The following is a 26,888-nucleotide window of genomic DNA, read 5'->3' as shown; positions in this document are numbered from 1 at the left end:
CAATAATATCTTGCACAATAATACTCTGCAAAGAATACAATTACATGCAAATATGTTTATCTTTAATTATCCTTAGATTAATCTTTCTAAAACCTAAATCATCCATATATTTTTAACTTTAATAGCTATGCTACTTGGTGATCTGGTGGAGTGCAATCATAATGTATCTCTTTATCAAACTTCTGGGGAAAAATACTTACCCAGCATTAAATCCTAATGCACAGAGAAGCAGTATTTAATCCTGGAAAAACAGGATTATGCAACCAATCTGTTGTAATCAGCTACCAAGCAGATCACCATCACCTCCCTTTCTCGGTATATGTATCAAAAACTATGATGTTCTAAATTTGTACCCAATATAGTAGCCAATCTCATAACAGCAGTACATTTATTTTCATATCAGATTACATTCTAGTAAGAGTTTCAGTCTTGAAACTAAGTATTGTATAAAAATATGTCCCATTTAATAGGTATAAATATAACTGGAAACTAAACTTCCAACAATACCTTTAAAAGCATATTAATAACTTTCTTTACACCAAATAAAAGTTTTTAAGACAAAATAAATACATCTCTGTCAACATGCAACTGTTAAAGATCTTTAAATGGTCTTGTTATTTTAATTCATTGGCCATATTCAATCTGCCACAAAAACACAGAGTTTATTAGACATGCTATTGCAGAGTGAGCCAAGAGGAGGAAAATTGTGCAATATACAGGAATTAGAACCATAATCCATTCTGGCTTTAAACTAAGTAGAGGAAAGCATACTTTTTGCTTTTGGTTTGTTGAAGATACCAAGAAATCTATTATTGGTAAGTTAAATATGAGCGTCTATATGACTTAGCAAGACAGGTGATATTAAGGCAGGAGATAAAATGGATCAACATTTTAAAAATGACACTGAACTGTGATTTAGGGACTTTAACAATAGAGGCTGGAAAGAATTAATGGTGATCATTTAAACTGTAATTCTAAACATAGTATCTGCACTATACTACAGAACTACCGGTAAGATCTATCATTTATTTATTAACAATTAACTGCACCAGAGGGCAGAATAAGAAACAATAGTTGGAAACTAATCAAGGAGTGAAGCAACCTTTAATTAAGGAGAAACCTCCTAACAGTGAGAAAAATTAATCAGTGAAAGAGTTTGCCTTCAGAAATTGTGGGTGTTTCATCACTGGAGGTTTTTAAGAAGAGACTGGACAGCCACTTGTCTGAAATGGTATGGGGAAGTGATGGCGAACCTTTTCGGCACCAAGTGCCCAAACCAGAACCCATGCACACATGCATGTGCCAGAGCGCCGGAAACCTAAAGACCATTTGGCGATGGCACGTGTACCCACAGAGAGGACTCTGCGTGCCACTTCTGGCATGTGTTTCAAAGGTTCACCATCACAGGTAAAGGGTCTCCTGCTTGAGCAGTGGGCTGGACTAGAAGACCTCCAAGGTCCCATTCAGCTCTATTCTATTCTTATTTTCATCAGATACAAAGACAGAAAATAGCTGAGTCTGTCATATCAGAGAGATTTTCCCATACTGGGCATCATCACAAGTTCGCCAAGAATAAGGTTACTTTAGAATAAACAAGTTTAGTAGTATGAAAGTAATCCAGTAATCCAGAAAGTAATCCAGAGCAGAGGGGAGATTGCTCTTAACATTTACTATAACCCCCTTCCAGTTGTACTACTGGGAAAAAAAATCAACCGTGAGAGTATACTCCTAGTTTAGTACTCCTGCCTTGCCTCATACCTATTTTCACCCATGTGAACCCATGTACATGAAGGAGCCCTTACTTTTTTTCAGCAAAAAAAGTTTTATGACACTTTAAGTACACATTATCAATTCACAAAAGTATGCATAATGATACAATTGTGACTTTTCAAGAAGTCACAACATTTTCTCATTAAGCAAGATTGATTTAGAAAAGGAGGGCTCTGCAGGGAGTTGGACTAGAAGACCTCCAAGGTCCCTTCCAGCTCCATTCTGATTAAACAACCTTGTCTAGTCAGTAGGCCAATCCACATGGAAGTTCTACACACTTATGTACAACTACAGCAGGCAGGGAATAATGGCACACCTGAGCTCCAGAAAGAAAAACACACCACGAAGAAGGCACTCTTGAGGCATTCAACTTTATATATATATATAGTAATGGCATAAGTTGTGCTGCTGCTGCTGCAATAAAGGGGAATGCTGCTCTGAAGTTCAATCAGAATAGAGCTGGAAAGGACCTTCTAGGTCTTCTAATCCAACCCCCTGCTCAAGCAGGAGACCCTACCATTTAAGTCAAGTTGACCCATTTATTGTATTTAATTTTTTTTTTACAGATCTGCTGTAGGAGGAAGCTAGGCTTCAAAGGTTTTACAATTGATCCCGGTGAGCACCAGAGTCGTGATGGAAAAGGGAGCCCACATAACGCAGGGCAACTCAGACCAAGCGTACATAATGAGTCTACAGGTGACTCAATCCCAAGCGTCAATAATGATATAAACGTGATCAAATACCGTATGAACCGACGTCACCAGGTAGCCCCACCTCCTCCCGCTGACCTCGGGTAAGCTTCTCCGCGCGGAGTTAGAAAGAGCGGTGGCCTGGCGCCTGCGCGTGGGGCGGGTCTTGCGTGCCGCGGCCAGGCCGGGCGCGTGGGGGAAAAGGGGCGGCGCTCCTGGGGTGTCGGGGAAGGGGCGGCGAGGCTCCTGCTGCTGGGCTGAGTGGGCGGGGTGCCGCGGCGGTGGCGGCGGCTGCGCGTTGCCTGGTACGTCAGCGGCAGGATGGCTGTTGCTGCCGAAGTGGCTGTAGCGGCAGCAGCAGCAGCAGCAGCCTCCGGTGGCGGCTTCGCGGCCCCGTCGGTGGCTGTGGGGCGGGAGGTGGCGTAAAATGGCGTCGCTGCGGGAAGGGGGCAGGTATGGCGTGTCCTGCGGTAGAGTCACGCAGGACAATATCACGGTGCTGCATGTCAAGCTGACCGAGACCGCCTTTCGAGCACTGGAGAACTACCAGGGGAGCAAGGTGAGGAGAGTCCCGGTTAACCTGGTCTTAGCCGCCGAAGAAGGCGACGCTTCGCCTGGGTTAGGAGGTCGGTGACCCTCGGGGATTCCCCCTGGAGTTAGCGCGGAGACTTAAGGACCTTTTTTAAAAGGAAAAAAAATTAAAAAACTAACTGATGGAAAGAGGTAACCTTTATCCGGGGGCTCATCGGATCGGGGCTTGGAAGGAAAAGAAGGTTGAGAGGGAAGCAACTTCGGGAGCCACTTTAGGTTCTCCTTAAGAGAAGGATCCCCTTCAGTTTCCTTCTATGGCTGCCCGATCAGTCCAGAGCCTTAACTTTTTCCTAAAATCTGTTTCCCTGTTCTTCGATCCCCCTCCCCACTTACGATCTCTTTTCAAAAGAAAAAAAGAAAACTTTTACGGGATACAAAGTTTCCCGAGCCGCAGCTGCTTTCAGGCAGAAAGAGATGAGGGTGACGCCGCCTGGGGTTAATGCCATCTTTTAAAAATGGCATTTACCCAAGAAAATCGCCTTTCTGGGTGTCGGTGCCAGCTTGTACCTCCGGAGCTGGCCGTGACCAGTGCCGGCCGTTCCCAGATGAAACCGATTCTGCTGAGCTGTCATTTATTTATGGGCTTTGGTCTTCTTCTCCCTCTGGCCTCTCGCTGCCATTAAATGTGTGTGGGAGAAAATAGGTGTGGGTACATTTGGGAACTCGGTTTTCTTTTTGATTTTCTGAAGCGTGTTTGGTGGCTGAGTTTTTAAGTGACAATGGTAACATTGACAGTTTTATTGTACATCATTATAATGCTGTCACAAATATTAAATCTTCCTGCCATCCGAACTCCCTTCCCCCATTGGCTTTTTTCTCCCGATCCCCGAAATGGGGCCAAATTGTGTCACTTATTTGAAGTGGCCCTAACAGCTATTCAAATTTGCAGTGCAATATATTTAATTTGAAAAAAAAAAAGATTAAATATTAAGATGCATTAGCTTCATATATGAGTGTCTGGGGACACTTAAAAAAAATCGGAGATCAGATCAACAAAAAGTGACCTGTAGGATCTGTGTTAATCTTCTTTTGCAGAAGTAGGAGGCAGGAGAGTTGCTGATCTCTTTTATTATCTAGCTGCAGCTTTCCAGTGGAAACTTGAGCCCTCATTTGTGTTTGTTCAAAGCACATTAGAGTTCCTGTGTGCTACCCTGTGCCCAGCAAGAAGGATTAAGCTCTATTTAACTGGAATTTTAACATGGAATTTCAAATTAAATTTGCTTCCCTTTCTTTTTACCTAAGTTTCTTTTGTTACTGGCTTTCTCTGAGTGTTCAGAGAAATCTTGGGGGAATTGTTGAATTGCAGAGATTCTAGGGAAAAGGTGCTGATCAAACTTTCTTCTTTTATTTTTAAATACTCTAGTAAAGTCATTTGCCAGCAGGCTTCTCTCAAAAGGGCTTTCCCTTTAAACCTCCTAACAGCAATAGATAAGCTGAGAACATAACTAAACCAGACAGAATTTAAATAACAGGTTCTTGACAGATGGCAGACTATTCCCCCATTCTCCGCCCTGTTTTCTCCTAGCTGTTCTTCTTGCAGAAAGATGAGTCAGACATGGTTTTCTGAGAATTGACCTCTAAATTGTGCCTTTTCTTATGACTAATGGTTGTTTTTCATAATAAGCAGGGTAAATCTAAAATAGTGAACAAAATAAGTCTCCTTCAATGAATCTGACTCTTCTGTAGCTGTGTGACTGGGTCAACTTTCTTTCCCCATTCAGCAAACTATAGCCAGTTCGGAATATATATGGAATAATTACTTAGTACATCAAACTCTTTCCCTTGTTAAGCACCAGTGGAAATTATTACTTCTGTCAAATAACCCTTACAAATCAACTTCAGATTGGAGCTTTAGCTATAGCATATGTTTGTTGAAGAATTGAAACTGCAGTTATTCTTATTTTACCATGAAACTTTTATTCAAGAACAATGCAGAAAATGCTGCTGGTTGTTAATGTAGCACCACATTTCCTTCCCTTTATTTTTTGGAACTAGAGCAGTTTAGCTAGATTTCTAAATCAAATATTTAAAGAAGAAAATTAATCCTGAAAGTTTACACCATTACAGATATTTTTAGTTTCTTCTATTTCAGCTAAATGAAATGTAACACAAAAGAGTTTTATTCCTCTTGGAAAAAAACAGTTAATATTTGTATCAGGAAAATCTAATCTTATTGTACTGCGTATTAGGTTAGCTTTAAAATTACTATCAGTTCATTTCAGATTGAAAATGATTGTCTTCAAATTACTTTTACCTTTTCTATGATCAAAGGTATTCTGCATTGTCATACACTTGGAGTTATTTTTTTGAAGCAGTTTATTTTATAGAAAATAAAACATTGAGAAAAACTTTTAATATATATGAAATACCAAATCTACATAAAGGTAAAAATTAAATTTTAAACAATATTTTTAGTCCCCTATACAACTTTGCTCTGAAATATATTGTTTATCAGTTAAACAATTAATACAGTTTTAATTGTTAAAAATATATCCTAAAGCAGGAAAATAATTTATTTTAGCTGAAGCAGTGACATGGGTTCCACATTCGTGACTATATAAAATGTGTGCTAATCTCAACTTTCTTATATGGAAAATAATTACATTTGCCTTATAAAATTTAAATGATTAATTTAAAAAGTGTAAGGATGACAGGGAATCTGAAGTATTATAAATTAAACTAAGTATACAATCTTTCTACATTGGGGAACAACTATACTAATATTTCAGTCTAGAACATATTTCTGAGAATGCATATATATATATATATATATATATATATATATATATATATATATATATATATATATATATATATATATATACATACATACATACATACACATACATACACATACATACATACACACACACGCACACACACACTGTAAATACAATGTTTATTTCTAAATGTTATAAACAGGTTCCTTAACTAGTTGAAAAACATAAAATGACCCATCTAATTTGTCTTATAAAATGATATTAAAATTGAATTCTTCAAAACGTAATTTTCAAAGCACTTTTGATACAAAGGAAGTTGCACATTATTTAGACATCTATAGAGCTTTCAACTAGCTCTTGATAGCTTAAAAATCATCAATTTCTGAGCAAAAGTTAGGGTTAACCTTGCTTATATTGAAAAGGTAATCTACATTAGCTTTTCCATTACTGAACTAATTCAGCAGCAAAATATTCTTAAACATAGAATAGGAAGAAATAATTCCTATAACTAGATGTTATATATAGCAGGAATAAATATAAATTTTATTTATTTGTTGCATTGCATTTATTATTGCCATCCATTCTAAACGACTTAATTTAACACTATTGTAACCAGACATATGTATCGACAAATCCCAATAAACAAATTATTTAAAACAATGCAAAAGCTTAATATAAATTCCTTAATTTAGTAGGCCTTCGTGCCTGTTATTAATAAGGTATAGTGTTCATTAAAGAAATTTAGATGTTAACTGACAGGGTAATGTTCAAAATAAATGAAACCACTTTTAATATGCTTTATAGCATATTATGCTATAGCATAAACAATATAGAAATTGAAACTTTCACATTATTGTCTTACAAATAGGCAGTATTAGCTATGAGATGCATATGTTGTTTATAGAAACACTCAAACTTTTAAGCTATATTGAAATGTCATCTTTGTAATGATTAATAAAATAAACTAATGCTAGTATTAATCCATGACAGTCTGTCTTATATTTGACTCTGTCTCTCCTCAAATAAAAAACTTTTAATTTCATTTAAATATAATGATGAGAATACCTCTGTGACCAACTCTTTTTCTGTTGCTAATCTGTGTTCAGTCTTGCTATATTAGTATCTAAGCATACATTAGCACTATTCTAATTAGCACTATTCTAGATGTAATCATTCTTGAAGATCAGCCTCAAAATAAATGCTGTTAGAATTTGATGAATGTCAAGGCTTTTTATCTTCTTATAACTATATGGTAATTATGGTCAATACAAAAATGCATATGCAACTGATTTTTGACATTTTATCCTGGCGCAATTAAGTTTCTTCGTAGACTTCTGGAACCAATTTCAGAATTCTGTTTTGAACTAAGATCCCCAAGTAATTTCAGACCAAGCTATCTAAGGAACCACTTACACATGTAGATCTCTGTATTCAGGTATTTAGAACTGTTTTAAATGTCATAGGTGTAAATGTCATAGGCTTATTCGGGGGAAGGAGTTACTCCCTCCCACTGTGTATACATGGGATCAATATCCTGCATTTTAAAATAAATGGTGAAATTGTCATTAAAGGCAATGGACATGTCTTCCAGCATTTCTGAGTTTCCAGTGTAGGATTAGCTATTCATTCACTGTGCATCTATTATTATATCTGCAGCCTTCCATTAATGTTGCTAGCTATGGCAGGGATAAATCTGTGTTTACTTTTGATTTCAAGTCTGTATGCACGTGGCTTCTCTTATCACTAGCTAAGATAACTTTAGTCATTCTGCTCAATTTCCACATATGGCCATGATCATTATCCCAGAACTAGTCAGAACACAAGCTTCCAAGGAACAAGGCAGGTGTTCAATTGCCCCTAGTCAATCTGGCTGAGCCCTAGAAATTAAGGGAGAATGAAGAGAAACATAAATGCCCACAAGAGGGGGGGAGGAATTATCTCCCCCCACATGAGTTTTAATACCAGTATTCCCAGGTTTTTTTTTATTAATTTCAAGCTCCTCCGGAAGCCATTTTAGCATACCAAATATGTAATCACTGTTCAATCACTTTCCAATAGAAAAGTCTGTTCTATTAATGATTGACATATACGGTCGGGAAAAGAAGTTCATGGTTAACTTTTTTTAAAAACATGCCTTGTGGGAATAGTTGGCTGCCTGTGAAATCCGGATTTTTGTTTTATTTATTAAATAGATTTATGTAGACTTGTGATTGAGCATTAGATTTTCTATCTAAAATCTAGGAATAGATTTTATTCCTACAAAATCTAGGAGTAATGGCAAGAATCTATTATTTCTAACATATTCTTAAAAACATTATTTTATGAGTTTCTATAGATTTTATAAAAGTATCCTACAAATAGATGCAAATAATATTAGCATTATTTTATATACATTGTCAAAAGCTGGATGGTGCTTGAGAAATTGAGTTATGGCAGTTCTGCATATAATCTACTGCAATCTACTGCAGTGCTGTTGTCCAGTTTCCTAGTGTTTATGTGATGGAATGTAATCCACAGTTGCAGGCGGGAGGGGCTCGTTCCCAGTTTGGAATGTCTGGGAAGCAGGAAGAGGGCAAAGATGGCAACCCCTCCCCCAGGAGTTCACAGAATGAATCTAATTGTTATTGCAGATAGTTGCTCTAGTCTGACAAGATTCTGTTAATAGCTGAACAACAATAAAGAGCTACTCAGAAGTAACTCTACATGTAGTTCTTGGTTCTTTGAACCTGATAGCTTGGGTACATTCGTCTCTATTTGCATTTTTAGTTAGTTAAGCATGTAGTTAAGCAAAATGAATTGGAATTGATTGAAGTAACAATGCAATTTTTCAGTTCTTGAGTTTTGTGGACATGGCCATGTAGCTTGGTTGGCAAAAATACGGAATTTGTTTGCCGATGCTTTCTTGCCAAGGTTTTTTTTCTCTTCAACTTCCCAATCTAACCTGCATCCTTAGTAGTTCCTGATAGTTTCCTGTCCAAATATGAGTCAGGCTGCCTGACTGAACAGAATTTATTTGTCAAGAGTAACCAAGGTCAGCTACTTGTGCCCATCAGCCTGGATTTCTTTTATTTTGCATTTTTATTTTTTAGTGTGGTTTAAAATAGCATAATCACTTTAAAATGTAACACTAAATAGAGTTGAGCAAAAGTGTGTTTGAAAGCTCTGCTTTGCAAAATGTAGTGTATTTGTCTGATTGAAATATCCTTCTTTAAAGGGTTAAAGAAACTGCTTTGAAATGGTTACTTCAAAAACTGACTCTGATTGTCTGCACATGGGTGTCCATGCACAGACAACACTTTTGTTGATGCACTGTACAAACCTAGTACTAGCTGTAAAAAGGCCATTTGTCTTGAGATTGGGGGCAGTATGCTCTAAATACCAGTTCAAGGGGAACAATAATAGGAGCTAGATATTTCTCATCTGGTTGGCTTCTTTGAGTTTTAAAAAAGCTACATTTTTATGGGCTTTTTGCCTGATCTAGCAGGCTACTTATGTTGTTAAATATGCATAGGACTGAATTCTTAATTTATTAACATTTGTTGTATAACCAGCATTTCTTTTTTACATTCAAATTAAAGTTGAGTAGAAAGATGTTTGGGAGCTACAGAAATGTAAGGCTAGGGGGCTGCATGGAGGCTGTGTGCAGTCACAGGTTGTCCACCCTTGTTTTGGTATCCCAATTCAACTCTCTCCATTGACAGAGCTACAGGAAGAAGTTGGAAGGATACAAATATATTTTATGAGGTTTGTTTTCTATAATAAACTAGCTAAAGCGTTTTACTAGTTTGTTGTAATTGAAATCCAAACCTACATTTTCTAGTGTTGCTCTTGAAGCCAAGCCAGATGAGAATACATTTTGGCCTATCTACTCAGCACTGAACTATGATTTAGCATTATATATATATATATATATATACAGCCAATCTTTAAGTAATGAAGCCCCTACTATCCATTCCTTATGTCTCTCAGTGGTTAAATAAAGTTCCTTGAGTTAAATTCTAAAAAATTGGCCTTTTTGTCGAGAGGAGATAGATAGCTTATAGTTTGAAGCTAAGGAGAGGGGAGATTACTTTTTAAAGTAAACTTCTTATAATTGATTTTTTCCTAATATTATAAATTTTAACAATACCAAAGTATTTTAAAAATCATTTTACAACTATTGAGTTGTTATTGATTGATATTTTTCTGAAATGAATTCATTGAGGTGCTGTGGAATACTTTTTAAAAAAGAAATAACTAAATTGGTCAGTTAGTTTTTGTTATTCTTATTAGGGCTATTTAAATTCTTCGAAAGGGGTGTTCAGGATATATAGCTGTTTTAACTGTTTTAATTGTTAAGGAAGCTATTTTTTCCAAGCTCATAAAGCTAACATTTTGCCTAGCAAAGCAATTACCGATGGGGAGACAGACAGGAATAGATTCTAAAACTGCTGTAGGAGTCAGGAAAAAGATGTAGCTGTGTTAACATTTTGAGAAATGGTGCTTTGTATACCTACCAAAGTGTTTCTAGGCATCTGTTTTGAAAGATTTGTACTGCCATAATTGTTATCAAAACCCAATTAAAAAAAATTTCTTCTATATATTTCATTAATACAAAAGGCAGCAGAAAAATTATGTATGCCACCCAAAGTCACATTCTGTAGGTGGCTATAGAAATCAAAAGTTCAAAAACAATTTTGAACAGAGACTTGGTATGTAGAAATCATTTGCTGTTTTATAGTCTGAGCTATGTGTTAATAAAAATTATGGTTCATGAGAGACAAATAGATTTTTTAATAATTAGATATTGCTGTTTTAATATTTTTGCATTGATTGAAGAGCATGACTTTTAGTATTTTCACAATAAAGCCATTCTTTCTATTTTATATTCATATAACTTCCAGTGTTTTGATTCACAGTTACTGGTTTCCTTTTACCACAATAGATACTGTATATGTAGTTAGGTAATTAGAGAGAAAGACAGAGCTCTATTTCAGTTTAACAAGCCATTTACTATTTAATATTTTAAATGCTATTCATTGTGTGAGCATTTTAAAACTAATAATATATTATGTGTCTAGCAACTATTGAAATAGATCCTTAATTAGTTAATATTAATAGCAAATCAACTAATGTTCTGCTTGTCTTTTACATTGAAACCAAATGAATTAAATTTTATTTGTTTTGCATCAGTACTGTATTTCTATTTTAACTAGAAGCACAAATAATGTTATTTCAGAGATTCCATATCTAAAGTCTATAATATTAGAAATTATTTAGTATATAATTTCTTATGGTATCTCTTAACATACTTCTGTTAAATATGCATTACTTACATAATTCTTTATAATGTTTTGCTAAAATATTTTTTACTTTTAAACTTTTGTAATCTTGCTTTTTTTGTTTTAGAATTTAATTCCTTCTCGACCTTCAATACAATTTCAAGGGCTCCAAGGGGTATGTATTTTTTATTTTAAAAAATGTATCTACCTACAGTTAAAGCAGTTTATATTAAGTAATGAGCTACATCTGTTTTAAATTATTTTATGCATTGAATAAGCCATTTATAAACATTGTATATTGGAAAATCTTGTTTTATAATATTGTGATAAATGATCAGAATACCATGTGATTTATTCATTTATTAGATTTATGTCTGAATTTTGTCAGACACTAAACATAATGCTTCCTTCTCTCATTTACTTCCAAAAACCCTCTAAGGTAGGTTCAGTTAAGAGTGTATGACTGACCCAAAGTTAGCCTAAAACTCAGAGACACCTGGATGACTTTATTTATTCAACTGGACATTATGTTATCATGGTAATTTCTTGTACTTGTTAGTTTGGTAATTTTAAAATTATTTTTGAATGAAAATAGTTTGTAAGTTTGAATATTGGGAGGCAGAATGGCATTGAAAAATTTAAAATTAGCCAAAAAAATTTGAAGTTTTGCTATGTAATTATTTCTGATAATTGCTGGATATATCATTTAATACTGGCTTAGTATTTACTATTTACATCAGCTTATGCTACTTCTTTTAAATATTTTGTTTATAATATATCACTTGAAATATTGATCATTTGGACTGTGAAAAAAACTGTCATGTTTGTATTATTCATATGTAAATTTTTATCAGCCATATTACTTATTTTTTGACAAATGTTTAAATATTTAGGAGAAAGAAGTTAGGCATTAAATTAGAGGCAACATGGACTCTAGTTATGTATGTGATCAAATTCATCTTGTATTTATTTTTAATATAATATTGGTAGTTTTCTTTCTCTACACTTCTCCTTCACTGCCTAATATGAACTGAAGTAATACCGTATTTTTCGGCGTATAAGACGCACTGGAGTATAAGACGCACCCTGGTTTTGAAGAGGCTTTTTTTTAAAAAAAAAAGTAGGTACATAGATAGAGGGATAGAGAGAGAGAAATAGAAACAGAGAGAGAGAAATACAGTAGATAGGTAGGGAGAGAGAGTAGGTAGGTTGGTAGATAGAGGGAGAGAGAGAGAAAAATAGAGAGGAATACAGTAGATAGGTGGGAGAGAGAGAGAGGGTAGGTAGGTAGGTAGGTAGATGTTACCAGGTGTTTTTATCCATGTGCTGGAGAAGGAAATCGTTGACAACCTGTAGCACCTAAACCTTTGTTTCTGCTGGCACAGCACTTGACCAGTGTAATTCTCATCAATCCCTCTAACTAAAAGCTTTCTGAAAGGAAAAAAAAAGTTTTTGCACTCTGCAAACCTCCCCAAAACAGCCCATTTTTCAGGAAAACGGGCCCATTTTTTTTTCAAATAAAAGGCATGAATAGCCTGGGGGGGGCTTGCAGAGTGCTCCTGGGGAGTGGGAGGGCAAAAATGAGCCAAAAAAGTCCCGTTTTTCACAAAAACGGCCTTTTTTGTCAAAAAAATTGTATGCAAAGCCTTATGGAGGCTTATAGAGTGCTCCTGGGGGGGGGGCAAAAATGCCCTGTTTTTGCTCATTTCTGCCCTCCCCAGCCCTCAGGAGCTCCCTGAAAGCTTCCATAAGGCTAAGCACAGCCATTTTGATGAAGGGGCGGGGCTTCGGGAGGCAAAAAATGCTGTATTCATTGTATAAGACACACCCATATTTTCATTCTCTTTTTAGTCTTATACTCCCAAAAATATGGTACTTTAAATGGAACATAAACTGTAACCAAAATTACACAAGCACAATTGTACTTGCATGTTATAAAATGTTGTAAAGTAATAAAAATTATTAAAATATAACAAAATGTGGCATGTAAGCATATTCATGTTTATAGGTGTCTATAAATTTCAGGTGTATGGTGGATATGATGGCTACCTGGTTATTCATTTGTTGTCTGTCTCCTAGCTACCTGAATTTTCTTAATTCTTTTTGGAAATATGGAATAGAAGATGAATAGCTTTTTTTAATTAGAGTAAGATGCTTTGAATGTTATGGCTATGATTACTAGAAGAAAATTAAATTAAATCAAACACAAAATAAAAAGCACACACATACACAAAAATCCTATATTCATGAATTTGCTTTTAATGATTTCAATAACTACATTTTAGTGTATTTTTTCCTCAAAACAGATCTGAGTTATTTTTTGCTTGTATATAAAACATTCAAACCATTTTGGGAATTTTTATGTACTGGCTTTTATGGCTGTACAGTGCTTTATACTAAGTTTTGGAATTGATTTTGAAGGCAGAAAGGTGTGAACGTAATATTTGTCTGCAACTGTTTAAAACAGCTGTGTTGTTTCCCAATATCATGTGGCAATTAAAGAGGACAGTTTTGTGATTTGGGGAGAGGTGCAGCTGTTTTAAAAAGTTGTAGACTACTCTTATGATTATTCTTCTATTAATTTTGAAATATCTTCTAATTATTTTCAAAGAGTTGCACAGTCCTGTTGGCTTGGACTCTATAATTAATAAGGCTCACAGTAATAATAATAATAATAATAATAAAAAAAAACTTCAAAGTATTCTTATTGGATCTGTTACAGAGTGATTACTTTGTTTCAAGGATTGTGTTTAACATTACAGAAATAGCCTTTTCATGCCCCAGATTGGTCTGGTGGTAACCCATTCTAATAGTTGCTGTTTCCACAGTATGATTTTAGAAAACATTTTCTCAGTATGTAACATGAGAAAGAGGTAAAGTGCCTATCTTTTTTTGGCTTGAGCTAAGAAAAAAAAAGAAAAAGAAACTATTATGGAGTGATGAACTATTCCCAATTTCATGGCAATCAGTATAGGTTGTTCGATTGTATGTGATCCACTTATTTAAAATAGCAATATCAGTTAGACTTATATACCGCTTCATAGGGCTTTCAGCCCTCTCTAAGCGGTTTACAGAGTCAGCATATTGCCCCCACAGTCTGGGTCCTCATTTCACCCACCTCGGAAGGATGGAAGGCTGAGTCAACCCTGAGCTGGTGAGATTTGAACCGCTGAACTGCAGGTAACAGTCAGCTGAAGTGGCCTACAGTACTGCACCCTAACTACTGTGCCACAATAAAATACAGTTTATTAAAGTTAAAGTACTTTGCACATATGAAATTCTCATGATAACTAGTTATCAGGAGTTGAAATTAGAATGTTTTTTTTTAGAATGTTTATTATAATTTATAGGCCGCCCTTTTCCCTGAGGGGACTCAGGGCGGCTTACAAAACACGGGAAAGGGGGTACAAAGACAAAAACCATAAAACAATACATAATATTAAAAAATAGAACACAACATTCATTCATCATTCGGGAGGGGACGAACTAAGATTTTTTATCCCCAGGCCTGACGGGATAGCCAGATCTTAAGGGCCGTGCGGAAGGCCTGGGCGGTGGTGAGGGTGCGGATCTCCACGGGGAGATTGTTCCATAGCGTCGGAGCTGCAACTGAGAAGGCTCTCCTCCGCGTAGTCGCCAGTCGGCACTGACTGGCGGATGGGATTTGGAGGAGGCCTACCCTGTGCGATCTGATGGGACGCAGGGAGGTAATTGGCAGAAGGCGGTCTCTCAAATAGCCAGAAATTTGTCATAAAAATAAGTATGAGGAAGAGTTGAGTTACATACCATTTTGATTTTGATCATTGAAACTGCTTGCTCAGACTATTTCCTCAATATTTATGTGCCATTCTTATCTGTGTACCCAGAGGGTTTCAGTCAAGGTGGCCCTTAGCAGGGTCAAATATTGGCTGTTTAATTTTATAGCAGAGTGGATTGAGTCTTGTGCATGACAAGAGTCAAATATGCAACATGACAAGCAGAATATAAATCAGTAGACCAAAAGGGAAAGAGGTCATCCCACACAGGTATACTAAACTGTATACATTCAATACTGTAGGATCAAAACCAAATGGGACTTATGGAGAGAAATGATATGAAGAAAACAGGCATGTAGAAAGATGTCTTTCATATAGAAAAACTAGTTAAAATTATTTATAGCAATAGCAATATTATTTCAATAGGGTATATTGTTTAAAATATATTGTTTAAAATAGGTGAATAATCACACACACACAAACACTTACATCATCATTTACCCTAAAGGCTGCAATAGATGTAGTCAGTGGTGGGTTAATCATATAAGTGCTGGATTTAGTTTATATAAGCTAAGTACATTATTTGCCATTTTCCTGTTTTTATCAAGTCCTTTCCCAATCAACTTTCCAAAGGGTTTTTTTTAAAATACCTTTTTAAAAATAAATACCTCAACATATTGGGGGCAGAGTTCTGGAAAACACTTTCAAGTAGAAAAGGTGTGTTTCTGGATCTTTCTGCCCCAGATTTTTCATAAATTGCCAAAGGTTTGGAATTTGCCCAAAACAGAAACATTACCACAATTCTTATTATAAACCAATACTACTCTTAAGTGATGGGAAAGAGCAAAATGAAATCAAATATCAGGATAAGGGTGAGAAATATTTAATAAGCAAGCTTATTGAAGATATTTTAATGCAAAGTAAATTCTAGACTGCAAAGTACCATATGTTTGATTTTTCAGTAACCAAGTGGTTCTCTCTAATTTCCAAAGTTGCTACTACAGTAGTAATAATATGGTTGATAAAGTAAGGTCTATATTAACATGTTTGGATGTTAGTTATATAATAATACTGACAAGGCGATATAGAATTGTAATCAATATTGATTGTTAAAACATGACTTTTTGGTTAGCCACCTGTTAAAGCATTTGGGGGGGGGAAATCTTTCTTTGCTCCTATTTATTTAGCTTAAAGATGAAGCACAGTACTTCTATTCCTATTTGTGAATTCAAGTTATTTAACTACAGTTGTACATTGATCAGTCATCAAGTGAGCAGATCATACTACTCTTGTCTTTCCTATAACCAGTAGATTCAGTAATCATTAGTTTGCAAAAATTAGGCTACAAAACAATATTTGTAATTTATAGCATTGTATTAGTATAAAAGACTTATTAGACGTAATATTGCCTATTAAACATGCTAAATTTCAGTTCTTTATTTTTATAAATAAGTTCACACTAATTTCTTTGCCCTTGCTAAATGGGTTATTGGTGCTAGATTGCACTGTTGATATTCATGTATCAAATGTGGAACCATATTGTGCTGTCAGTCACAATCATATGTGAATATGTTTAGTTTTTATTGCCACTTCAACTGCAGCTATTCTTTTTTGTGTGTGCCTAATAGAACAGTAAAGGGTATTATCTATAATTGCAAATAATGCTCTTCTGAGAACATTTCTTTATGAAAACCTTTGAAAAATATATTTAAAAGGAGACCATTTCTTTCTTTGTATATGCAACGCTCCTACTCCACACATAGATTACTCATGATAGCTACTTATCTTAGGATCAGCTGCAGCAGTTTCTCAGGCAAGCTTTTCTCAAAATGAATAAGCTAAAAATAGGAATTTTGTTTTAGGTACATAAAGCATGTTCTACATTATTAAGGAAAAGCCCCTCCCTATATAATTATGTATAGAAGCAAACTACATAGATTGGCAGTCATTTCTTACTTGAACTCTGGTAGTTTAACAAAAACTTACAGACACTGAATGCAGGAGGCTAATTTAGGATGCAGATTAGGCTTGTGAAACACTCAGGTATTGCTTACCTCAGCCTACTCCTTATCATTTGCCTTCTTTGAGACAACTATTTCACATAGGTTTCATAAACTATGGAATCTTACACCCATTCAATTCTTTTCAAGTACACCATGAAGTAACATATAGGCATGTTCTCTTCTGTCTCAGCAATATACTTGACTGATGGCTGCCAACTTATTCTTGGTTGACTCTTACTTTGACTATGGGAGTGGTTTTAGATTAGAAACATTTGTTGGGCTCTCTGCTGAAAGGAAAAGCAATATATTTGGCATTTAAACAAATTCAGCATGATATTCTTTGGGATATATTTTTGAGATTTGGGGGCAGGGGCATTGCTTACTGATACATATGCACATATTTAAAAGGATGGGTTACGGAGGGAGATGCAGGAGTAGCAGCTTTGGCTTGGATTCCATGTATTGCCTGATATCTCCATGAATCAAATGAAAGAACTTATCCAGAGATCTGACATAAGATATGATGTTATCAGCCAACTTAATTTCTTCTATGGGTTTGGGTGTCTGTACTTGGGCATAATAATGTCTGGATGAGAAGTAATAAGAGGTTCTGGCAACAGTGCCTGATATTCTCATCATCTCTCAGATTTTTGCAATACATTACAAATAAGACTGACTTGTCATGGCCCCATCAGAGCCCAGTTTGAAGGAGGAGGAGGAGTTGAAACTGGCTGGCTGACAGGGATGGAACATCTTCTTTCGCATGTTTGGAGAGGCCAGAGGCTGAGGACATTGCTGTCCTCGTCCCCTCAGGCATTGGGGGAAGTGGTCAAGAGACAGAGAGTTTCCTGCCCTCACAGACATGGGAGAATTGGCTCCTGACAAGTTGCTGATAGACAGCAGATCTCCTCTTATGAGGAACATCTGCCTCCTTCACTGATCCAAGGGCACAGAGAACAGAGCATAGGCAAGCTCAGAGAAGGTCTGCAGGGTACTTGGGAGAAGGCTGTCCCATTCCACCTCACACCTGGAGTGGAGTGATTTAAGGGGAAGCTGTGTTAATCTTTGCAGGAACAATTTTATAGCAATATAGCAATAGCAATAGCAGTAGACTTATATACCGCTTCATAGGCCTTTCAGGCCTCTCTAAGCGGTTTACAGAGAGTCAGCATATTGCCCCCAACAATCTGGGTCCTCATTTTACCCACCTCGGAAGGATGGAAGGCTGAGTCAACCCTGAGCCGGTGAGATTTGAACCGCTGAACTGCTGATCTAGCAGTAGCCTGCAGTGCTGCATTTAACCACTGCACCACCTTGGTCAATTTTTAATTGTTTTGGATTACACACACACACACACACACAACACACACGCTTTGATTTGTGCCATTTTGCCTTTGTTTTGGGGACTGCCATTTGTCTTGCCCATGCCTTGTGGACTACTTTTGCCCTTTGCTGTACTTTACGTCCAGAACAGCCGTTGCCATGTAGCTTGTCTTTGCCCTGAGGACTGCCATTTGCCTTATGCCTGGATTTTGCCTTGTGGACTTTCCTAGTATTATATGGGCTGTTGTTTGGGGGACTGTGGGGTGGCTGCCTTCAAAATAGTATGGGGTGGAGCCTTATTGATTTTTGGGGGGCCATTTCTTGAACCGCTTCTTGAGGGCAGTAAAAGACTCTCTAAAGATCTGCCTTTCCTTGACCACCTGGGTCATAACATGACTGAGGACTACTCAGAAATTGCAGTTGATACAAAATGCAGCACTCCTCTTTTTGGCAGGTGAGAGATGCTACACACATATATAGCACTAATGGAAGACATTTTCAGTTTTCGTTTACCCATTTTTTTTAATATTACTTAGCAATCCTAAATATCTGTATATAGAGGTAATCCTTTCTTACCAACCGCAATTGGGACTGACTACTAGCTTGTTAAGTGGTGCAGTTGTTGTCGTTAAGTGAATCACCACAGGTTGTTAAATACAATTTCATGTGATTGTGACTTGCAACTTCCTAACAGCTTCCCATTGACCGTACTTGTCGGAAACCTACTGTGCAGGTTGTACCGTATATACTCGAGTATAGGCCGACCCGAATATAAGCCGAGGCACCTAATTTTACCACAAAAAACTGGAAAAGTTATTGACTCGAGTATAAGCTTAGGGTGGGAAATGCAGCAGCTACCAATAAATTTCAAAAATAAAAATAGATACCAATAATGCCATTGCCCATTGAATAACATATACAGCCTGCCTGTGCCCATTAAATATACAGTAGCCATTGTAAAAATTTGCTCTGCATAACAAATTATTATCACACAATACCGGTGTATTCAATGAAATACTTCACTCACCTCATGATGCTGATGTCCCGCTGTGATGATGATGTCCCGCCTCCTATGACACACGGCACAGTGATTCCTATCATTGGATCACTGTACCAGAGGAGGTGGGACATCGCTATGTGGCTGCTTGCCATAACAAGGAGGAGGTGGGACATCGTTGCAGAGCGGCAGGAGGGGGAGGAAGGGGAATCGTAAGATAGCCCTGCATTACATTAGAACGTGAGGAGGGGGGATGGTGCGGTGCACGCTGCGCGGCAAACTGACACAGAGGGAGGGGAAACTCACAGGGGCGCTGGGCCATTCACGAGCGTCACCCAGCGGCATGGCCCCGCCCCTTTTTCTCCTCCATTTCAGGCAAATTTTTCACTGACTCGAGTATAAGCCGAGGCGGCTTTTTTCAGCTCAAAAAGTGGGCTGAAAAACTAGGCTTATACTTGAGTATATACAGTAAATGGTATTTGTGGGATATTGCGGTGCTTATACATGCATGCTGGTTGCCAAGTGCCTGAATTGTAATCATGTGACTGTGGAGACACTGTGACCGAATATTGCATCAGAGCAAACCTTGAAGATAAAATGATGCAAATTTTCAGAAGCAATTACTGTGTTTCCCCGAAAATACGACCTGCCCTGAAACTAACGCCTAGCCACATTTTTTGCGTGGGCAAAAACATAAGCCCAGCCCCGAAAATAAGCCCCCTGGATACACACACCCCTCCAGCCAGGCAGAGCATTGCTCACCAACCTAGCGGTATGCCAAAGGCACCAGGCCACGGGAGCTGGGGGGGAAAGGCGCTCATGTTGCTTGGCGCCTTTGGGAGACTGCTAGGTTGGGGAGTGGCATTCTGCCTGGCCGGAGGGGGGAGTTGCCGGGCAGCTGCTCCCTTGTGAGCTGGCTCTCGAAGAGCTGGGCACAGCCTCAGGGGCAAAGCAGCCATGAGTTGACCACGCTCATGAGCAGCCACCCAGCAAACCCCCTCTCCAGCCGGGCAGAGCACCATTCACTGACCTAGGGGGTATCCCTAAGGCACCAAGCCATGTGGCGCTCTGCCCACCCCCCAGTTCCCACGTCTTGGCACATTCGAGATATCCCCTCGGTCAATGCATGGAGCTCTGCCCGGCTTGAGAAGGGGTTGCGTGAGTGCCTGTTCTGCCCCGCCGCGCTCTGAGCATAACTTCTCTGGCTTCCAAACTCCAAAACTAAACTGCCAAGTCTTCCAGCAGCGGCCGCTCTAGGTATGCGCTCTATGATTGTGGGCTGGCTGCTGGAAGACTCTCTGTCCAGAAGACTGTCTCTCTTGGACTCAGTGGATATGTCAATAGCATTTCATTTGTTATATCAGAATCCTATATTGTAAATTACTGTAGTTGTAAATATGAAAAAGTGTCTGCTTAGTTTCATAATTATGACATTATAGATAAATATTTGCATTTGTTTGTTTTTCAGCTTGTAAAGATTCCCAAAACTGATGTCCCAAATGAAGTCCATACCTTTGATTTCTACCTGTCAAATGTTGGCAAAGATAATCCTCAGGGAAGCTTTGATTGTGTCCAGCAAACTGTTTCAAGGTAAATGATTTACTAATGGGAATAAAAGTGAATTTTTTTTAATTGTTGCTGGTATCTGTAACCTTGTTTCAATGAACAGTGGAAAAAGAATTCAACTCAGCAAATACTAAGTATAAACTCTAGTTCTAAAATTGTTGTGGTCTTCTGAAAAATACAGTTAGAGAAATTGTCTTGATTAGATCTCATTAAGTTGTCTTTGGAAAATGCCAGTTCTACCTCTGGTCCTCCTTTGTTTTGTACATATGACAAATTATGTTGTCTACTTTGGAATTCCATTCGTTGTAACAGTATACACATGGCTGAGCGATATTCCACAAAATTCACAGTGAGAAAGAACTATTTTATTTCTCAGCCTTCTAGAAATGGTGAACGAATCCAGGATGAAATAATTATGTGATCAAAAGTGTGTGTGTGTGTATGTGTGTGTTAGTTACATACATTAAACATACTTAAAACCATCTGGAAATCAAGAGAAAATGTGGTTTTTAATTTTAAGGATATCAGACTACCTTTTTTGTAATCTTAGAATTTTTATTAAGATGAACAGAATCAGAACATTGATAATAAAAAAGAGTTAGAAAGGAAGGAACAAATATAAAAGCAAATATAACCAAACCAAAAGTTAGCACAGGATGTTAATTATTTACATAACTTCAGGAAAAATGTAAAAGTCGTAAATAAAATCTATATTCGGTATTTGTGTCTGAAAGATACTTGTATAGATGAAGGCATTATTTATATTAGATGAAACCTTTCTTAGGCAAATGTATTTTACAAATGTAAAATGTATTTTAAAATGAAGATTCATTGCATTTTGTTTCTCTAATACTATTCCTATACTTTTCAATATCTTTTAATTCAAAGAAAAATGTACTAGACTACTTAACTTGATGCAGGAAGGAAAGTAAAAGTAGAGTTATTACATGCATACTAGAGTCCAAGATCTAAAATTCAAAACAGAGAGATTTAATTTGAATAGGAGATTTAAAGGTAACATGATTAAATCTAAACCAACTTGAGACCGGAATCAGAAATGATTGGAATGTAGTAGTAGATTGGAATGGAAGTAGAGAATGGTAGATCTTTATATCCTGCCAGTTCAATTTAGGAATTTCACATAATGAAATTCTTGAAATATTTCTTTTGAAGCTCATTTAACAGAAAAATAGCATGTTGAGAGAAGTATGTCCTGATAACTTCCAAAAAACAGTCCAACAAAACAGAAATGTTGAAACAAATTGGAAAATGACCTATTTTCCCCGCTCCCCTCTCCTCATACTGCTTTAAAATAAATTCTTACTAAGGTTAAAATGTCTGCCAAGTTGGTACCCTCTGGCCAGAGTTTGTCAGTAGAAATAATATATTATGAGCTAATTATGAAATCAATCCTGAAAAAAATGATGTATATATTACCACTATTGAATAGGTAGTCCTTGACTTACAATCACAATTGGGACCAGAATTTCAGTTGTAAGTCGTGACGGTCATAAGCTGAGACACCCATGTGATCAGACCCAATTTTATAACTATTTTTACAGTGGTCATGAAGAGAATCATGCTGTTATAATGCTGAATCATAGTCATTAAGTGAATCATGCAGTCTCAGTAGTGCAAATGCATTTCTCCAAATTGACTTTTTTTAACCATTAATTGCTGCAATTGATCATAAATGTGAGCCTATTAACAACTGCCTGAATCATGTGACTGGGGGAGGCATGACATTTGACAACATCCAGAAGTGGTTTAAGGGCCATAAAGCACCATTTCTGAGACTGTTGTAACTTTGAATAGTCATCAAACCAGTCATAAGTCAAAAACTACTACCAGTAGTAGATATAATTCAGTATGTGTATGAAGAAATAGCCTATGAAGGAATGACAGTTGAAAATGAAAGAGCCAAAGAATTTCAAAGTAGTCACAAGTCCTCGTACGGGTCAAATAAAGAGATTTGAGAGTTAGTGAAGGATAGATTTAAATAGATTCAAGCAAGGTAGGGAATTGCACAGGAAAGGACAAATCCAATCCAGAAAAGAGCAGAAGAATCAAGTTGAGTCACTTTTTTTCCTCCCCGACTTCCCCATCTGCCAAAATGGATTCTAACAGAATCAAGTTGAGTCATTTTTCTTCCTCTCCCCCCCCCCCCGCCCTCATCTGCCAACATGGCTTCTAGCAGAAGATAGCAATAGCAATAAGACTTATATACCACTTCACAGTGCTTTTACAGCCCTCTCTAAGCTGTTTACAGAGTCAGCGTATTGCCCTCAACAATCTGGGTCTTCATTTTACTGACTTCGGAAGCATGGAAGGCTGAGCCGGTCAGAATCGAATTCCTGGAGTGAGCAGTGAGTTAGTTACTGCATTCTAACCACTGCACTACCATGGTTCTTGATGGCCTACTCTGAATCAAATTCAACTCTTGGTGACCCCATGCATACACCCATATAGTTTTTTTTATTTGCTATGGTATAGAAATTTTTTACCATTATCAGGGTTTTTGTTTTATCTACCTTGGTATTTCTTGGTGATCTTGCATCTGAGGACCAAACAAGTTTCACCTTCCTAAATTTTTACATGATCAGCAAGTTGCTGTCATTTTTATGGACCTCTAGCAGAATTTGAGACATAAACAGCAGAGCAGCTCTCCTCAAAGTTCATTGATACGAGATGTTTTGGAAAAAACAAAACTGCAAGAGCGCCTCCTGTATTACTGAAGCTTCCTCTTCTGCATTAATGTTTGAGGCTGCATAAGTAGTAAGCATAAGAAAATCTATCCAATCTCTAAATCACTTTCCAGACTTTCCAAAGCAATTCTTAGGCTTTTGATTTGCTTTAATGCCTCACTATAATATGAATAGTTTATAATAATCAAAAATCAAATTGACTTAATCTCCTTTGGACTAAATCACTCTTTAAGCTTCACATAGGCATCTTTCAACAGTTATTTTGTTCAGAAAATTACTTGACCTTGAAGCAATTTAAATGTTATTTTTATACAATACAGTATGGAGGATGTAAGTCATATGCATCTTTTAGGGAAATGAGTATTTTTAAGATTGAAATCTAGCATTAGAAATATGAAATCTGTTCTTTAACCCAAAGCCAAAAAAAATCTGAAATTTTATCAGCCTTCTGGTAAAGATCAGTCAAAATAAATATATGTGACCAGCATTCTTGAAAAAGACTTATTTATTTATTTAAGCATTATTAATGTACATCTCTTTTCCAAAGAGTTGAGATGACATACAGTTGCAAATAGATTAAGAAATTTAAAAATGAGCCCAGAAGGTAGGAGTGAAAAGAAAATAGCATCAATATGTTCATGTATTCTCCAATAGTTGAGTTCAATTCAGTTTAGTTCAGAGGTGGGTTGCTCCCGGTTCGGGCTGGTTCTGCCAAACCGGTAGTGTTGGCGGCGGGAGGCTCCACCCACACACTCAGACACTTCAGCGCATGCGCAGAAGCATAGAGAGAGAGGGAGAGAGGGCACACGAGCAAACCATCAGTAAAACCAGTACAAACCAATGACTGGTCTAGTTTATTTTTAGGGACAAACAAAATAAAATACTTTCATAGCAAAGTCTTAATTTCCCCCCATAAAATATTGTGATGATTACTTAGTATTATGTCACTAAATAACATGGCAGTTATTCATAATCAATGTATGGTTCTTCCAGATTCAGAAAGGAATACTAGTTGCTTGAGAATCAACAACAGGAATAACTTTTTTAAAAAGCCTTATCCAAGTGAAATTGATTTCATTAATATGATTTTGCTTTCACAAAACATTTTAGATCTCATTTGATTTAATATGGCAGCAAATTACTTCATTTGATTTAATTTCCCAGTTTAACCTATATAGACATTTTTAAAGATTGCTGAATTTTACAGATTTTCATGTAGTTTTGGCAAAAAACGAGTAGTATCTCAAAGTTTATAACTACCATTATATGTATAGAAAGATATTGAATATTATTGGGACAATTCATTTTGCATATTTGTTGCAAATAAAATTGTTTTCTTCCTTTATTGCTTAGTACTGGATCATCACAGCTCAGTTGCCTGGGATTTATACAGGATAAAATTACTGTATGTGCAACAAATGATTCTTACCAAATGACCAGAGAACGTATGACCCAGGCAGAAGAAGAGTCTCGTAATCGAAGTACAAAAGTCATAAAACCGGGTGGACCATATGTAGGTATGATTGCGTTTTTCTTTTCTTTTCTTTTCTGTAATTAAATTCTAATTATTGTATCATTTAATACCAAAATATTGTAATTTCTATAAAGTTGGGTTTTTTTGTCATTTTCTCTTTGCTCTTTTCAGTAACGGTTCCAGTAGTTTAACATGTTCCTTTTGTAAATCCAAGTTAAGAAAGTTTTCATTCTTCTGATTTACTATTTGAATGTCTCCTTTAATCATTTATTTAAATAATTATTATTTTAATAATTATTACTAATTGATAATACTATTCCATATTAAATAAATAATTATTATTAATAATTATTTAATTATCCAGACATCAACTGGCTTCATTCGTAAATCCATTGTGCCATCTTTTTTCATGTAGCTTTTATATTCTGGCATTTTAAAATCCATTTTCAGATCCATTACATCTTCTTCAAAATCACTTTTGTAACCTGGCATTTCTTTTGAAGACCAAATCCCCAGATCAGCCTTAATCTCTGTTTTATCAACAACAACAAAAATCTGTTGTTCTTCTACATTATAGAATCAGTTTTGTAAATAATTGATTATACTGTTCCTAAACAGTCTTTAATTTCTTCTATAGTCAAATAGTATTAATTGAATTGTAATTCCAACAAAGACTGCCAATTCAAAGCCACTTTCAAATCACTGTTTGAAGCCACAGTCATCTGATACTTTCTCTGAAAAACTGAGTTGGTGGTGGTTCATCACATAACTTTGTCTTACTGTTCTTCTGTAATAGGATAAAGATAAGGTGACAGGTTTCCAGCTCCTACTGTATGAACTATGCACATGCTCTATCGCTCTTACTCTCTTCTTTCTCTTTTGGCATATAAACAGAAAAACTTACCAATAGAAAGTAAGAGCATGGATTAGAGAAGGGGACACACTTTTTTCCCTGTCTCCCTAGTAATGGCAAATTCCCTCTTGGAATGGGAATTAAAATGAGGGGTTTTTTTAAATTACTATTTCAAGACTTACAGTAACACTTTCAGGGTATGGGAGTGATTAAATGGCATTCTTTGTATAATTCTCAGTGTTTTGAGAGTAGAAGACAATTGTGGATTGGTCTTAAAGAACTTTTGAGAGATTAGGGAGAAGATATTTGTGTCCCATTGTTCTTCAACTAGCAATCTATTAGCTCATGCATTCTTAAATTACTATTTTTGAAGCACTATTGAACTATTAGGAGACCATAGGCTTGGCCACTAAAAATAGCTTTTGATTGTTCCATTGAATAACATGTTGCTATCACTGAAGAATATAATTTCATAATTCTGTTTGATCACTTGTTAGACATTATAGTGCTTGAAATTATCAGAGATGATTATTTGTCTTGAACAATGAGAGTCATGAATTAATGATTTATATAAATTAAACATATAAAATTCATAATTTGTAAACATAATTAAAACTCTTGTATTTGAGTTATATTTCTTTTTCAGTTTTTGTTGGGAAATAAACTTCAGGTTTGTCCAAGGTGTACAGATCTAAAAACAGTTTTTTTTTTAATTTGTAGGTAAAAGAGTACAAATTCGAAAAGCACCACAAAGTATTCCAGATGCAGTTCCTGAAAGGAAAAGGTCTACCCCCATCAACCCTGCAAATACAATACGGAAGACCCATACGAACAACAGTATTTCACAGCGGCCTTATAAGGATAGAATAATTCACTTATTGGCACTGAAGACCTACAAGAAACCAGAACTTCTTGCCCGCTTATTAAAAGATGGAGTTAGTCAAAAAGATAGGAATTCCCTTGCTGCTATTCTTCAGCAGGTGAAATTTTATTTACACTTCTGCTTTCTCCTTTGTTTTATAACTGTATCAATTATGATGGATTCTTTCAAAAATTTTATTTTGCTGAGATCAAAATGAGTTTCTGGTTACACATGTAGGTTTTTAATTTGAGCGTATTGAAATTCATCCATATAGCACTAAATTAACATTTGATATTCCAGACATATTATGTCCAGAATT

The 26,888-nt window shown here is 36.3% G+C and overlaps 1 protein-coding gene across 2 annotated transcripts in view; it reads left to right on the top strand.

Annotated features, from left to right (window-relative positions):
* The first annotated feature begins 2,745 nt into the window (after positions 1-2,745).
* The window catches only part of ELL2 (elongation factor for RNA polymerase II 2), a 41,097-nt gene continuing 16,954 nt past the window's right edge, over positions 2,746-26,888 (top strand). Inside the window, exons 1-5 of one of the 2 annotated variants that reach the window (XM_014057748.2) lie at positions 2,746-3,018; positions 11,159-11,206; positions 20,578-20,699; positions 24,734-24,897; positions 26,428-26,687. In XM_014057748.2, the coding sequence (XP_013913223.1) occupies positions 2,887-3,018; positions 11,159-11,206; positions 20,578-20,699; positions 24,734-24,897; positions 26,428-26,687 (726 nt within the window). In that variant the 5' untranslated portion in view covers positions 2,746-2,886. Of the gene's footprint in view, positions 3,019-11,158; positions 11,207-11,482; positions 11,570-20,577; positions 20,700-24,733; positions 24,898-26,427; positions 26,688-26,888 lie in introns of those variants that run through there. The other variant, XM_087715736.1, reaches the window with a different exon arrangement.

Source organism: Thamnophis sirtalis, unplaced genomic scaffold (genome assembly GCF_051295495.1).
Source record: "Thamnophis sirtalis isolate CommonGarterSnake01/CBP01778 unplaced genomic scaffold, rThaSir2_p1.2 scaffold_5, whole genome shotgun sequence".
Classification (NCBI taxonomy): domain Eukaryota; kingdom Metazoa; phylum Chordata; class Lepidosauria; order Squamata; family Natricidae; genus Thamnophis; species Thamnophis sirtalis.
This window is presented reverse-complemented; position numbering and strand designations above follow the sequence as displayed.